Genomic DNA, 13,473 nt, shown 5'->3' on the forward strand with positions numbered 1-13,473 from the left:
AAATGAAGTTTAGCCATTGTTTCACAATTGAGGGTTGTTGTATCACTGTGATTATCACCCTACAAAAAAAGATCATTGTCTTGTCTGTATATGTGTCCTTTTTTTAACTGGAAGCTGTAGTTTTTCAAGCTTCAAACCCATTATCAGATGATTAAAAGGAGTACCAGACGGAAGTTTGGGTGAGTGCTTCTATAGACCCTGCTGTCTTTCAGTCAGGCTTAAGATGTTTGTTGTTTGTGTGCAACCCACTGCTGCTTCCTGAACGCATGTATCCCTTCCCTTCACAGCCTACTCGACACCCAGCACCTCCCCTGCAAACCGATTCGTGAGTGTTGGACCACGGGATCCCAGCTTTGTAAATATCCCTCAACAGCCACAGGTGGGCAGCTTTGAACCTTTCTGTATTCTGTGTAGCTTTTTGTGGTCTTGTATCTCTGTGCAGTGAACTTCATTCATTTGCTGCTTTCAGACAACATATTGTAATAGCCTTTGGAGATCTTTCAGAAATGTCTTTACGCTCCAGCTGTAAAAGAAATACACTTTTTATTGAAACATACAGGAAGTCTGCATGTCAGCTGAAAGTAAAATCCATGCACCATTTTATGATACCTGGCATTTGATAGTGTTTCAAGTAATCATAAAGTGAGATGTTGTCACCCTCTTTATCTTCGGAAAACCAATGAAGTACATCAGCCTGCTAGTTTTACATTTACATTTCTTTCTACATTCACTATTTAGTACTGTTCTGGAAAAGACAATGTAAGTGTTGTATAAATTCTAGTTTACAATATAAAAAGCTGCTTGTGTCAGCTGTTTTAAGAAGTCTTACATGCCATAGAATTTCATTCTGCATAATTTGGAAGAGCAGTATTAGTTCAGTTAATAATTATTTGAATCTAAATTTCAACATAGGTTTTGACACTTTTATACTTTTGAACTGTTAAAGGTATTTTCAAATTGATAGACTAGAGAAAAAAATCTATAAATTAATACTAATCACAAAGTAAAATTAAAGTAGAGAACAAACTATACCTTCTTTAAAAAAGGTAACATCCATTTTATTTACCTTCTTTTAAAATTAATGTAATCGTGAGCAATGGAGGTTATTGGAAATACCTGTATTTAATGAGATTTAATGTGAAAAGCTATAAACTGTGCTATGTCTGAGTCCAGTCTCATGTAACTTACATGGTAGAATCTTTAAATATCTTTAGGAATCATTAATGCATTGTTTTTACCTATTCGAACAGAGAGCACAATTTCTAGCTGTATGGATTACTCAATAAAAGAACAAGTTTCACAGAAAACTGCAGTGAAGTATTAGGAATTTAATCTGTGCTAAAATGTAATTCTTACAATCTTTATGATTCATATGCGCTAGAAATTCAGGATTATTCCACTTTCACCATAAGATGATTCTGCACATAACTAGTGATTGATAACGAGATAATACATGGAGTTTCAATACCCTCAATTGCAGACTGGAATGCCCCAGCAAGTGCAAGTTCTGTGGTTTACAAATGAATGGGCAGTTGGACCTTCTTGTTATTTAAAAAGAGATGGCTCTTGCAGGTAGCCTCAATTGTTCCTGACTTAAAATCTTCTTGTTTTTCTCTGCCCACATTCTAATCTTTTCCCCAAATATTTATCCAAAGAACTTTAAATCCTTAAGGCAGCAAGTTCTACCTGTGTGAAGCCCGATAGTGGTATTGATGCACTAACATTTTATGGAGCAGACTGGGACGAGGAGATAGATTACATCTGTGAATGCATGGTAAATTTGTGATTTTGAAAGATCTGCACGAGGGAGGAGAAGAAGATGCAAACGTGCGGTATTCTTTGAAAGAGTAAGAGACAAAAATCATTAACTAATTCCAAGCTTCTCTTGTGTTCACCCCAGAGGTCCTGGGAGAGATTAGTGTTTCGACTGCCTGTGCATTTGTTTAGCTGGGAAATAGTGTATGACAGCAGGATGGGTGAACCTAAAGGGGGAAAGTATTAAGTTTATGGGGGAAAAATAAAAACCGAACAACCAAAACAAATCAGAATTTTATTTTTTTACCATTTAGCATTTATCTGGTTTGTTAACAGAATGCTAGTATTTAAAAAATTATCTTTGTTCAAGTTTACAAATTCTAATGTAGAGGATTGGTAATTTTGGTATTCATTTCACTATTTGTATGTTTTAGAACCTGCAATCTGAAACTGCAAGCTTTAAGTTTGTAAGTATTTAGTCACAAAGTGTTGTTCCTTGTACAACATAAAATAAGTCTAGTTGAGATTATGAATTTAGTTAATTAAAGCAAAACAATAGATTGTTCCTAAAATTAACAAAGGAGCAAATCAAACTGATAATGTTGCAAAATGATGACATACACCATGATACGTGAAAATTTATTGCTGCTAATGCATTGGCTTTACACAGTTTTGTAATGACTTGTCTGTAGCATAGTACATTTGCTTGCTATCTCTGTATTTATTATCAGCTCTAGTTTACAGCTATTCAGACAGTACAGGTTAAACAGCATACCATTGAATCCTCTTGGATTGAGAAAGGAAGGGTCACAGAAAGTACACTGCTGGCTGAAAGATACAATAACTAAAGCTGTAGAATTCGTATGTGAAGGTCTGCATAAGCTGCGTTTTAAATCAAAACCTTAAGTGTCCACTAACAGAGGTCTTGTCACTAAAGCTTCATTTCATGTTTACTGCGTGTTCTTTTTAAAAAGTAATACATTCCAAGTAAGCCAGGGAACAGTCCTGGCTCTTCAAGCTGTTGATCTACAGTTACTGCTGCCTGAACAAGAAAACGCAAGCAGCAATCTAGTGCTGTAACATATTTCACTGGACACTTACAGCCTTTTTTAATTTCTTGAGCCTTAACTAGACCTTTATTGACATCTGTGGGCACTTTTGCTTATATTTGCGTGCTTGGATTTATATTATTAGAACTTGCTAATTTTTAAATTTATATTTGAAAATCCTGCACAAGTGCAGAGATCGCTAAACAACCTAGAAAGTAACAGGTGACCTAAACTGGCAAATAGATTGTAGATAAACTGCAATTTTAAGGCAGTTGAATATGTGCAACACATTTTCAACTAACTGACAAGGAGGGAGATAGTTCTTCCTATTTTACTAACTGTCCCACTTTATATGTAAATACTAGAGACATTCATGGTATTTTATGACTAGGCGATGCTGCATTTCAGAAGTCAGATTGAACTGAAGATCTGACCTCTGGATTGCAATATATTCATACTGATTTATGCATCCAGAGTGAGTGCTGTAATAAACAAGGCCCACCTCTGATTTTACATAAGTGCTGTTTCAGAAGCTGATTTAATCCTATCAGGTGATGGGAAACATGTTATCCTTCCTCTTCCTTCATCAACAAACTTCCCTTTCCCATAAATATGATGTATCTAGCTGTTGTGCTTACTGCTAGCAATTTAATTTAATTTAATTATGTCTAAGAACATCTATAACTGTACAGTTCCACTTATACTATGCGTAGATGGAAAAGACTGAATCTGGATTAGACACCAGAGATCAAGTTTTAAACCTGCCCCCTCAGCAGAAAACTGCATGGGTGGTCAGTTAAAATTGGAGCAACGATGACCCCTCTGACCCCACTGCCTTCTATGGATGTCACTTTAGGGTGCTGCGTTTAGGCACATTTAATAGCGACTCCTACCTGAATGGCACTGGTGCTCTGCTATAAATATGAAGTTCAGGCTCCACTGGTGCCTCGAGGCCTGACTGCAATTTTTCCTCGTGGCTTCCTTGATAGACTAACCAGAAGAGACCTAGAATAGGAAGGTATGTTCTGTCAAAAAAATCTTTTTGACTTCATTCTGGGCCAGGAAGAATTCCCTGCCATTAGGCTTTCCTTCCCCAGCCCCCACAATCACCCATCCCAACAAGGATGCCTTCACAGCACCCCTTCCTATGCAATTACTAACTGTCATGGGCCAATCCTTCAAGTATCCAGTGGTAACCTTCAAGGCTTCCTTTGATCGGGAGACTGACAGCTGGTGTACAGCTGATGACCACACGTTAATATTTTCCAGACATCACACTGGGGAGGTGATGGGTAGATAAGACCATAGGACTTAGGAGCAGAAGTAGGCCATTCGGCCCATCAACTTTGCTCCACCATTCAGTGAGATCATGGCTGACCTGATAATCCTCAACTCAAATTTCCTGCCTTTTCCCCATAACCCTTGATTCCCTTACTGATTAAAAATCTCTCCATCTCATCCTTGAATATACTTAATGACCCAGCCTCTACAGCCCTCTGTGGTAAAGAATTCTACAGATTGACCACCCTCAGAGAGAAGAAATTCCTCCTCATCCCTGTTTTAAATGCCCCCCCCCCCCCACCTTACTCTGAGATTATGCCCTCTGGTCCTAGACTCTCCCACAAGGGGAAATAACCTCTCAGCATCTACCCTGTCAAGTCCCCTAAGAACCTTATATGTTTCAATGAGGTCGCCTTTCATTCTCCTAAACTCCAATGAGTACAGGCCCAACCTACTCAACCTCTCCTCATAAGAAAATCCTTCCATCCCCGGGATCAACCTAGTGAACCTTCTCTGGACTGCCTCCAATGCCAGTATATCTTTCCTTAGGTGAGGGGACCAAAACTGTTCACAGTATTTTAGGTGTGGTCTAACTAGTGCCTTGTATAGCTTTAGCAAGATTTCCCTATTTTTATACTCCATTCCCTTTGAAATAAAGGACAACATTCCATTTGCCTTCCCTATTATCTGCTGAACTTGTATGCTAGCCTTTTGAGATTTGTGCACGAGGACCCCCAATTCCCTCTGTGTTGCAGCTTTCTGCAGTCTTTCGCTATTTAAATAATATTCAGCTCTATTCTTCCTGCCAAAGTACATAACCTCACACTTTCCCACATTATATTCCATCTGCCACGTTTTTTCCCGCTTACTTAACCTGTCTATATCCCTTTGTGGACTCTTTGTGTCATCCTCACCACTTGCCTTTCCACCTATTTTTGTGTCATCCGCAAACTTGGTGATAGTACATTCATTTCCCTCATCCAAGTCATTGATATATATCGTAAATAATTGTGGCCCCAGCACTGATCCATGTGGCACTCCATTAGTTGCCATCCTGAAAATGCAACCCCCCCCGCCCCGCCCCGGTATTCCAACTCTCTTCTTCTATTAGTTAGTCAGTCCTCTATCCATGCTAATATACTTCCCCCAAAACCATGGGCTCTTATCTTATTAAGTAGCCTTATGTGTGGTACCTCATCGAATGCCTTTTGGAAATCCAAATATATTATATCCACTGGTTCCCCTTTATCTATCCTGCTTATTACCACCTCAAATAAATTTGTAGGCATGAAGCCATGCCGACTCTTGTGCATTTCTAAATGTTCTGCTGTTACATCCTTTATAATAGACTCCAATATTTTCTCAATAATAGATGTTAAGCTAACTGGTCTATAGTTATCTGTTTTTTGTCTCCCTCTTTTTTGAATAAGGGTGTTACATTGGCAGTTTTTCCAATCCTCTGGGGCTTTCCCAGAATCTGAGGATTCTTGGATGATCACTACCAGTACTATCTTTGCAGCAATTTCAGTTTGTTTGACCTACTTAGCTATGCTTACATGACTCCCACCAGGAGTTCAAATCTAGGCTCTGATGCCTATCATGAATATCATTCTATCTGAAACGGTTAACAACACAATAGTTTAGTAGGTTTTGTTTAGCTTATCCTCTCGGAAACAAGTCCAAGAAGATCAAATTGGATCCTTAGATGGATTTGTTCCCATTCGTTTCCTGTGATGATAAATGGGCTGTTAGGCATAAAGTGTTTATGTTCAGACCAAATCTTTGCTGCCATACACTCTAGTGTCTGACAGGTTACATGAGTCATTAATAAACTGCCATATTACAAAGACTCAGGATAAGTTAAAAGGCTGTTCCTTAAATGTAAGAACTGCAGTTCACTCCAATAATCTATGATTTTTATTTGGCCTCGGATTTTGCAGGGATGTGTCTGTGAACTAACAAAGATAACTTTTGTTTTATATTATTAATGCACGTGCCTTAAAACTATGTAACACAAAAGGTATGTTTGAAAAAAAACACTTATGTCTTCCTTCTGGGCCAAGAAGAGCAGAAGTGAAACCTTGTGCCATCACTGCGGCTCCCACCCCATCCACCCACTCCTCATCACCCCTTAGCCCTGACAAAGGTACCTGCCCAACCTCCCACATATATACTTACTGACTGTCAGGGACCAATAATTATTGGAGTAAGCTTTTCACCATTTGTACTGTGTCATGGGGCAGAATCTTGTGCCCTTACCCATGGTAAGTTTGGTGGCAGGGGGCATTTAATCAGGTGGGAGGGTGCTGGGTGGGGACCCCATCACCTTCATGCCTCCACCCTGATTAAGTCCATGGCAGGAAAGCCTGCTGCCAATTGTGGCCCTTAAGTGGGCAATTAATGGCCACTTAAGGGCCTCATCCTGCTGCCACTGGTGTTAATCCAGTAGTGGGCGGGGTGCTTGCCATGTGGGGAGCACAACAAGCAAACCCTGGCATGTTCGTGTGCAGCCATCCGGGTGTGGAGGGGGTGGGGTGCCTCATTCAAAGGCTCTCCATGCATGATCAAAGGGACCTGGCATTGGGAATGGGAGGCCCACTGAGAGTCCGCTGCCCTTGCTACTGACCCACCCTAATTCCCCCCAACTGATGACCCTCCCCACAAGCGCACCCCATGATCTCACCCTGAAACCACTCCTCACACCATCACTCACCTCTGTCCCCAGTCCATGCACGACACTAGATCTTGGGTAGGTGTCATACCAGTGGCAGCTGCTTCTTTGGTGGCACTGCCATTCAGTAGAGCTGCTGGTCTCTGATTGGCCAGCATTTCTTGGCAAGCAGGACCTCCGCTCCAGGGGTCATTGATCCCAGAGAAAGGCTCACCAATGGCCTGTCAAGTGCTTGAGTGTCAGAAAATGCAGCCAGTCGTCTCAGAAAGTGGTGAAGCAGGGGTCTCACTGGCTTTCCAACCAACAACTGAGACCTCTGTTGCCTCCACCCATGGTCTCTGGAGCTTTGATAAAATCATTTGCTACATATATAGGAATTTTTGAAAGTTTTCAGTAATAAAAATTGGCCATTTGGTTGGCTAACATGCCCCTTTTTGATTGACATCAGTCTCAGTATCCTGTTTTTACACCATTTTTTATGAATCCCTCCTTTCTCATTTCACAGTGGAAGTTTTCAACCATTAAAGATATTAGGTATGAAATTGGACTTTGAAATAAAAGAAAATCAGTTGGGGTATAAAGCAGTCTGCCAAATCCTTGTCACTGATATTGTAATGCTACTGAAGACCAAATTCACCTCCATTGCATCCAAAAGGCATGATATAAATAAAACACACAACTTGTTGTATGACTCTTAATACTATTCATGACCCAATGCACAACTGTGGGTTGTGTAATATAAATAAGGTAGTTATGGGGCTTCCTCCTGATGGCTCCAATCTCAAGAGGAACAAAAAGTGACTTTGAACCTATGGTTTCCCAAGCTTGCCACCATTTCTCATCTCCTGTTATAGATAGAGGTTGTTCGTCTTGATTAGTCCATAACTTCCTTATTGTTGTATCATGTGACTATCAGGGCAGTAGGAGGTGAAATAAATGGATCTTGGTCATCTTTTATCTATATCTATTTACATTGCCATCAAAAACACAAACCAATCATTCTGCTTATACTCTTTCGAGCTGTTGCTCAACAGTCCTTCCATTATTGGTCTTCATATGGTATGTCCAGAATGTCTTGAGCTTTATGATTTAACTGTAACTGTGTAACCTTCCACATGCACAGTTGGTTACTTCTTGTTGGTAATCTGTAATTGGCCCTGCCGTGTAAGTGAAATAAAATCTACAGCACCAGAACCTAACCAGATATATCTGTGTCCATTGGAAGCAATTCTGTTATAAACTAGCTAAAAGTTTGCTTAATATCACTGGAACAAGGCACCCTTTATGAGCATTTGGTTTTCAGATAATTGTTGAAGAATCTGACTTGCTTTTAAAAACATTTGACTATCAATAGATTGGTGCCAGAGGATTGCAGGGATGTACATATATTACTGCTGTCTCTTCCATCCATCTTCCCTGATTATTTTTACTGCAGATAGCACAGTATTGGATTAGCTTGCTGTATAGCACATCAGGAGGAAGATCAATTTATTGACTATGTCAGCATAGTAAGTAATTGTTGAAGGAGAGGAATGGAAGGCGAGAGTGCACTGCATCAAAAATAAAATATGACATCTTTTTCTACCTTATGCATCTTTAAATGTTTACACAGGAAAGAGCACTTCAGTTAATCAGGTGGTCGTGCATTATTAATTAACCCCAGTTCAGAGCTCTGCAGAATTGCATGGTTTCACAGAAATGCTGTTTGATTTCTTGTAGGCGTTGGAGACATTGACCAACTTGCAGCACTTTCTCCCCCCTCTGCTGCTTTCTTCAGACTGCAATCAGATCACACTTTGGTGCAATTGACAGTAAAGTATTCAGGCTATCGATAAAATGGATTCTTAGTTCATGCAGTAAGCAGTATGGCTAGACAACACTGGCAGATTTTCTTTACTAGGTGTTCTGAATTGAAATCCACCCTTGATTTCAATGACCTGCGGGTGAGTTTCAGTGGGCTGCTTCCATTTTATGTTAAACTATGCTAGAAAATGCAGCAAACATTGTTACCATTTCTCAGAATTTTAATTCTGAGCAGATCCCAATGAAAAGGATTAGCTTAGCCAAGGTTTGTTTTGTTTTATGTCATCTTTAATTTCACCAAATTACTCATGGTTAGTTTATAAATCCTGGGTTTAAATGTTTAAAAAGCTGTTTGTGGGTTACACCAATCAAGTTACACACTGGAGAATATCATTGTTACCTTTCATAATACTTGTACTTATTACTTCATAATATAAGATACTGCACAAAGTATTACATTTTTTTGTAACTTGTGGTGCACTTAAATTAGAGGAAAGTATGTAATAATCTATCTGCTAAATGCATTCTAAGTAATAAACCCAAAGAATTCAAAGGTTTTGGTCATAATTCACCAGGTCCAAAACAGGGACTAACAGGTTGGCCTATATTTAATTCCAATGACTGCTCATTTTGCAAGACCATACAAGAAAACTTTCCACCCCAATATGTTTTGAGTCAGTATGTCTTATTGGTGCATTATGTCCTGGTTTAGAGGATAGCTTAGATTTCCCAGCTCCTGATGACCCACTCAAGTGTGATGAAATTGGCAGCCAGGAGTAGAAATCATGCCCTGCGAAAACTCTACCCAATATGCAGCTGGCAGGCTTTCCAACAGGAGGGAACTGTGATTATAGAACCAGTCACCTCCAACAGACAGGCACTTCTTTTAATTATTGCTTTGGGTGCATGTCCATCCTGATGTGCTGTCCGGATGTCAGACGTTAATCAAATTCATTTCAAATGGGTGTCTTGGGCTCCTAGGAGGGATAGGTAATGCTGGAGGTAAAACTGCTGTAGTGTATTTCGGTAGTCTCTTTGTTTTCTACTCTTGACATTTGGATTCTCATATATCTTTGGGCTAGTCATAAATTATTTACTTTCCTCCCCCAACACAGTTTCTGGCACCAGTAGGATTCATAACAGAGGGCAACAACCTGTGGCGGGATGCATGAAAGATGCTGTGTGAACACTTGCTGATATCTTGCTCTGACAGATGCTCTGTTTGGACAGCAGACCCAATGACACCACTAAGAGAAATGAATAACTAGCAAACTGTAATGTTGACTACTTCCAGTGGCATTACAAGAGAGAAGGCAGGTCATGGTGACAGATAGCCAGCACTTGCTGATCAGCTAAAACCATCAAGATGTCATCAAACATTTCTGCAGGCCCTGCATAGCTGCAAGAGATTGTGAGGGACAGGAATCTGCCAGGGATTGTGAGCTACAGGAACCTGTCATAACCAGTCAGTGTGAAGTACAGGAACCTGCCACAGCCAATCAGTATAAAGTAAAGGAACCTGTAGTGATTGAGAGCTACAGGAACCTGCAACAGCCAGTTAGAATGAAGTACAGGAACCTGTCATAGCCAGTCGGTGAAGTATAGGAACCTGCCAGTGATTTTGTGCTAAAGGGAAAAATGTTTCCCCCGTTGGGGGGGGGATGTGCGAGAATGGGCGCGCCTCCGCTTGGCGCCCCCAATTGGGGTCACACTATCATTTTACATGGGTGCGCTAATTAAGGCCCGCCTAGCGTGACATCCACCAGGAAGCACTATGCGCTCCCTGTGTAGGCAAGGGGGAATTCCCTCAGCCAGGAGTGCGCTTTTTTGCGCACATAAATTTCCCTGACTTGTCTCCTCATGTGACACTGTCATATGAGTTGGGACATGTCCATAACTTTAACTGAACCCTTTATTAAAAGTTTAAATGCCCTCATGAAACCTCATCCCGCCCGTGGATGAGGTTTCATGCTTTTTCTGAAGCCTGCTGCGGCTCCTGGCCTGCCTGCCAACCTTAAGGTTGGATGGGCAGGTCCATTAATGATTTTAATTAGTTTCTCAATGGCCTCAAAAGGCCGTTGACAGGTCGGTGGACACGCAGACGACTCGGCTGCAGCCCCGCTGACCTAAAAATGGAAATGACACGGGGTGATGTTGGGAGTTCCACCCCATGGCTATGTCGGTGAGCGGGCCTTGCTCGCCGACTGGAAGATCCTGCCCAAAGAATCTGCCAATGATTGTAAGCTACAGGGAACTGCCACAGCCAGTCAGTATGAAGTAAAGGAACCTGCAATGATTGAGAGCTATAGGAACCTGTCACAGCAAGTTAGAATGAAGTGCAGGAGCTGTCGCAGCCAGTTAAAATGAAGTACAGGAACCTGCCAGTGATTGTGAGCTACAGGAACCTGTCACAGCCAGTTAGAATGAAGTACAGGAACCTACCAGTGATTGTGAGGTTAAAGCCCTATCAGTTTCTGAGTCAGAATAGAAATCAATGCAAAACTGTACCATTCATTGCAAGAACACATTCAGCTACTCAAGTTAGTATATTCAATGGGAGAAATTATCAGCTGTAGCTAAAAACTTGATTCTGCCTCCTTGCAGCCACTTCACGCAGCATCACCTCCACTTCTGCTAATACCAGGGAGTCAGGTGCTAGGCTCCTGAATACAGACTCATTTCTGTGCCTTCGCCTTCCTTTCCTTTCCTTGTTGTCCTTTTAGATTTAGCAAAGGCTGCTGAAAGATAGAGATGCCTTGTGAGGTTTTCCAGAGTCTTTCAGAATTAATGTCATCCAGTGGTGACACTCTCTTTTATTGTTTCCATCCCATTCAATGTCACTGCATACGGTCTTCCACTTCTGTCACTAGCTTGATCCTTGCATTCATCCAAATCTATGTCTGAGACCATGCTAATGAACATACAAAATTAGGTGCAAACGGCTTGTTTCTATTTGAAAGTAATGTTCTAGATTTACTATCTCTATAACTCCACAGGATTACCTGTCAGATGTTTTCTTTCAAGGATGAATAACCCCCATGACATCGATCTTTCCTCATAGCTCAGACCTTTGATAGTAGGGACCTGCTCTTCTCTGTAATTTCTTCAAATCTTTAATATTTAATAATTTAGACCAAAAATGTCGCACAATCTCTCTTTAGTTCTTCACCTGGCCTGTCATCATAAAAGACTATTGTTGCCTCTGCTGCTTCTCAGCTTGGTTATGGATATGCCCTGCATTTCTAATCCTTCTTAGCAGGACTAAGTTTGTATTCCCTTGGGTATGGAATGATCTCATTGAGGTGATTAAGATGATTAAAGAATTTGATAGAGTAGGTAAAGAAAAATGTCCCAATTGGTGGGTGAGTTCAGAACAAGCAGGAATAACTATAAAATTAGAGCTAGAGTGATGACTCCGCCTAAAAAAAGCTGCTGAGGTTAAGCCAACTGAGAATTTCAAAACTGAGCTTGATAGAGTTTTGGTCGGCAAGAGTATTCAGGGTTACAGAACCAAGGCAGGTGGTTGGAATTAGGATACAGAGCAGCCATGATCTAATTGAATGGTGGAATGTGCTCGAGAGAATGAATGACTCACTCCTATTCTCGTGTTCCTCTGAACTCTAGAATTGAGGTAATTGGGGGAAGAGAGGGAATAACAGATGACGTTTCTGTTCTGAGTCTGCCTCTGATGTCACCTAATATCTCTATAGGGCTTCTGTAAGCCTGCACTTCCTGAAGACACTATTTCTGCAACAGAATGTTGTCCAGCAATAGTTAATTCTTATCTTAAAATGATTAAAAGCTTGATTGTTTTTTTTTAAAGAACAACTAGTGGCACCATGTAGCACATTACAAATCACAGCCAGAATTCATAGTATAAATTGAATATCATAAGTAGCAAATTAAATACCTGTACCACCAGATTTCAACTCCGTGCTCCTAATTTTGAACCATGCAGGCAGCAACATCAACTCCAGAGGTATTTCAATTGTGCTTTCATAATCAATAACAGTTCTCACACAGAGACTCATGCCTACATGTGATTTTCCAGCAATCCTTTAAGATTATCTTAAGGGACCTCATTAGAAATGCGGGATTTAAATTAATTTAAATATGGGGTTGAATTTTTAGCCTGCACTGAGGTTCAGGAACCAATGGAGGCGGGCATGGAATTTCAGCTTCATCCTGCTGCCAAGCCATTTTCCCAGATGGAGGGTGGGAGGCGGGGACGATGGGGATGGCAGTTATCGGATTTTCCAGTCAGCCTCCAGGTTCCCGCATGTGATGGGGTGCAGTGCAGCTACCTGGAAGAGTCTTCCTGATGGCAGACAGGGTGGTCTGTTCACAAGGCAGGCTTAGAGGTTCTTGCTATCTTACTGAGTTCAGCAACAGGCCATTCTGGAGGAACTCTTTCCCCCGCCCGCCTCCCCCCAATCCTCCCACAGTAGTGGTCCTGCTGCAAAGGCCTTTTATGTTAAATTTGAAGAAGCTAGAGAGAGGGTGCCCTCTCCGTCACTTACCTGACATGGCATCCTACTGCTGCTTTTAAACTGGAGGGCCTGGCATTGAATGACCAGCCCACTATCTGACCAGAATTGGCTAGTTCAGGAAAATCAGAGATAATTGACTGTTTCCCACACAGGGCAGGCTTCTAACCCCCTTTTGTCTCTGACAGTGGGGTTCAAAAGCCGGCAACAAATCCTGCCCATGGGATTGCAACAAGCATCATTTTTCTATCCACTTCATACTGAATCCTGCTCCATGCTCCCTTTGCACATCTTGAGTAGGTGTAGTGGACATTTAATGGAAGCTGAGGCTTTTAAAGGGTCAGAAAGTTTTAAGCTTTTTCTAACATTTTATTTTATACATTCTTTTGTACTGGTTTTAATTTTTAATTTGCAAGTTCCGAACAAT

The 13,473-nt window shown here is 41.0% G+C and overlaps 1 protein-coding gene across 9 annotated transcripts in view; it reads left to right on the top strand.

The window, feature by feature from the left end:
- Positions 1-13,473, top strand: part of nfia (nuclear factor I/A) — a 529,589-nt gene that overhangs the window by 477,115 nt on the left and 39,001 nt on the right. For 8 of the 9 annotated variants that reach the window (XM_041208194.1, XM_041208198.1, XM_041208199.1 and 5 more), the window contains one exon: positions 288-379. The exons of the other annotated variant lie outside the window; for it this stretch is intronic. In XM_041208194.1, coding sequence (XP_041064128.1) covers positions 288-379 — 92 coding nt within the window. The remainder of the gene's footprint in view (positions 1-287; positions 380-13,473) is intronic. 9 annotated transcript variants of the gene reach the window in all.

The sequence above is a fragment of the Carcharodon carcharias genome, chromosome 16 (assembly GCF_017639515.1).
Source record: "Carcharodon carcharias isolate sCarCar2 chromosome 16, sCarCar2.pri, whole genome shotgun sequence".
Taxonomy (NCBI): Eukaryota; Metazoa; Chordata; class Chondrichthyes; order Lamniformes; family Lamnidae; genus Carcharodon; species Carcharodon carcharias.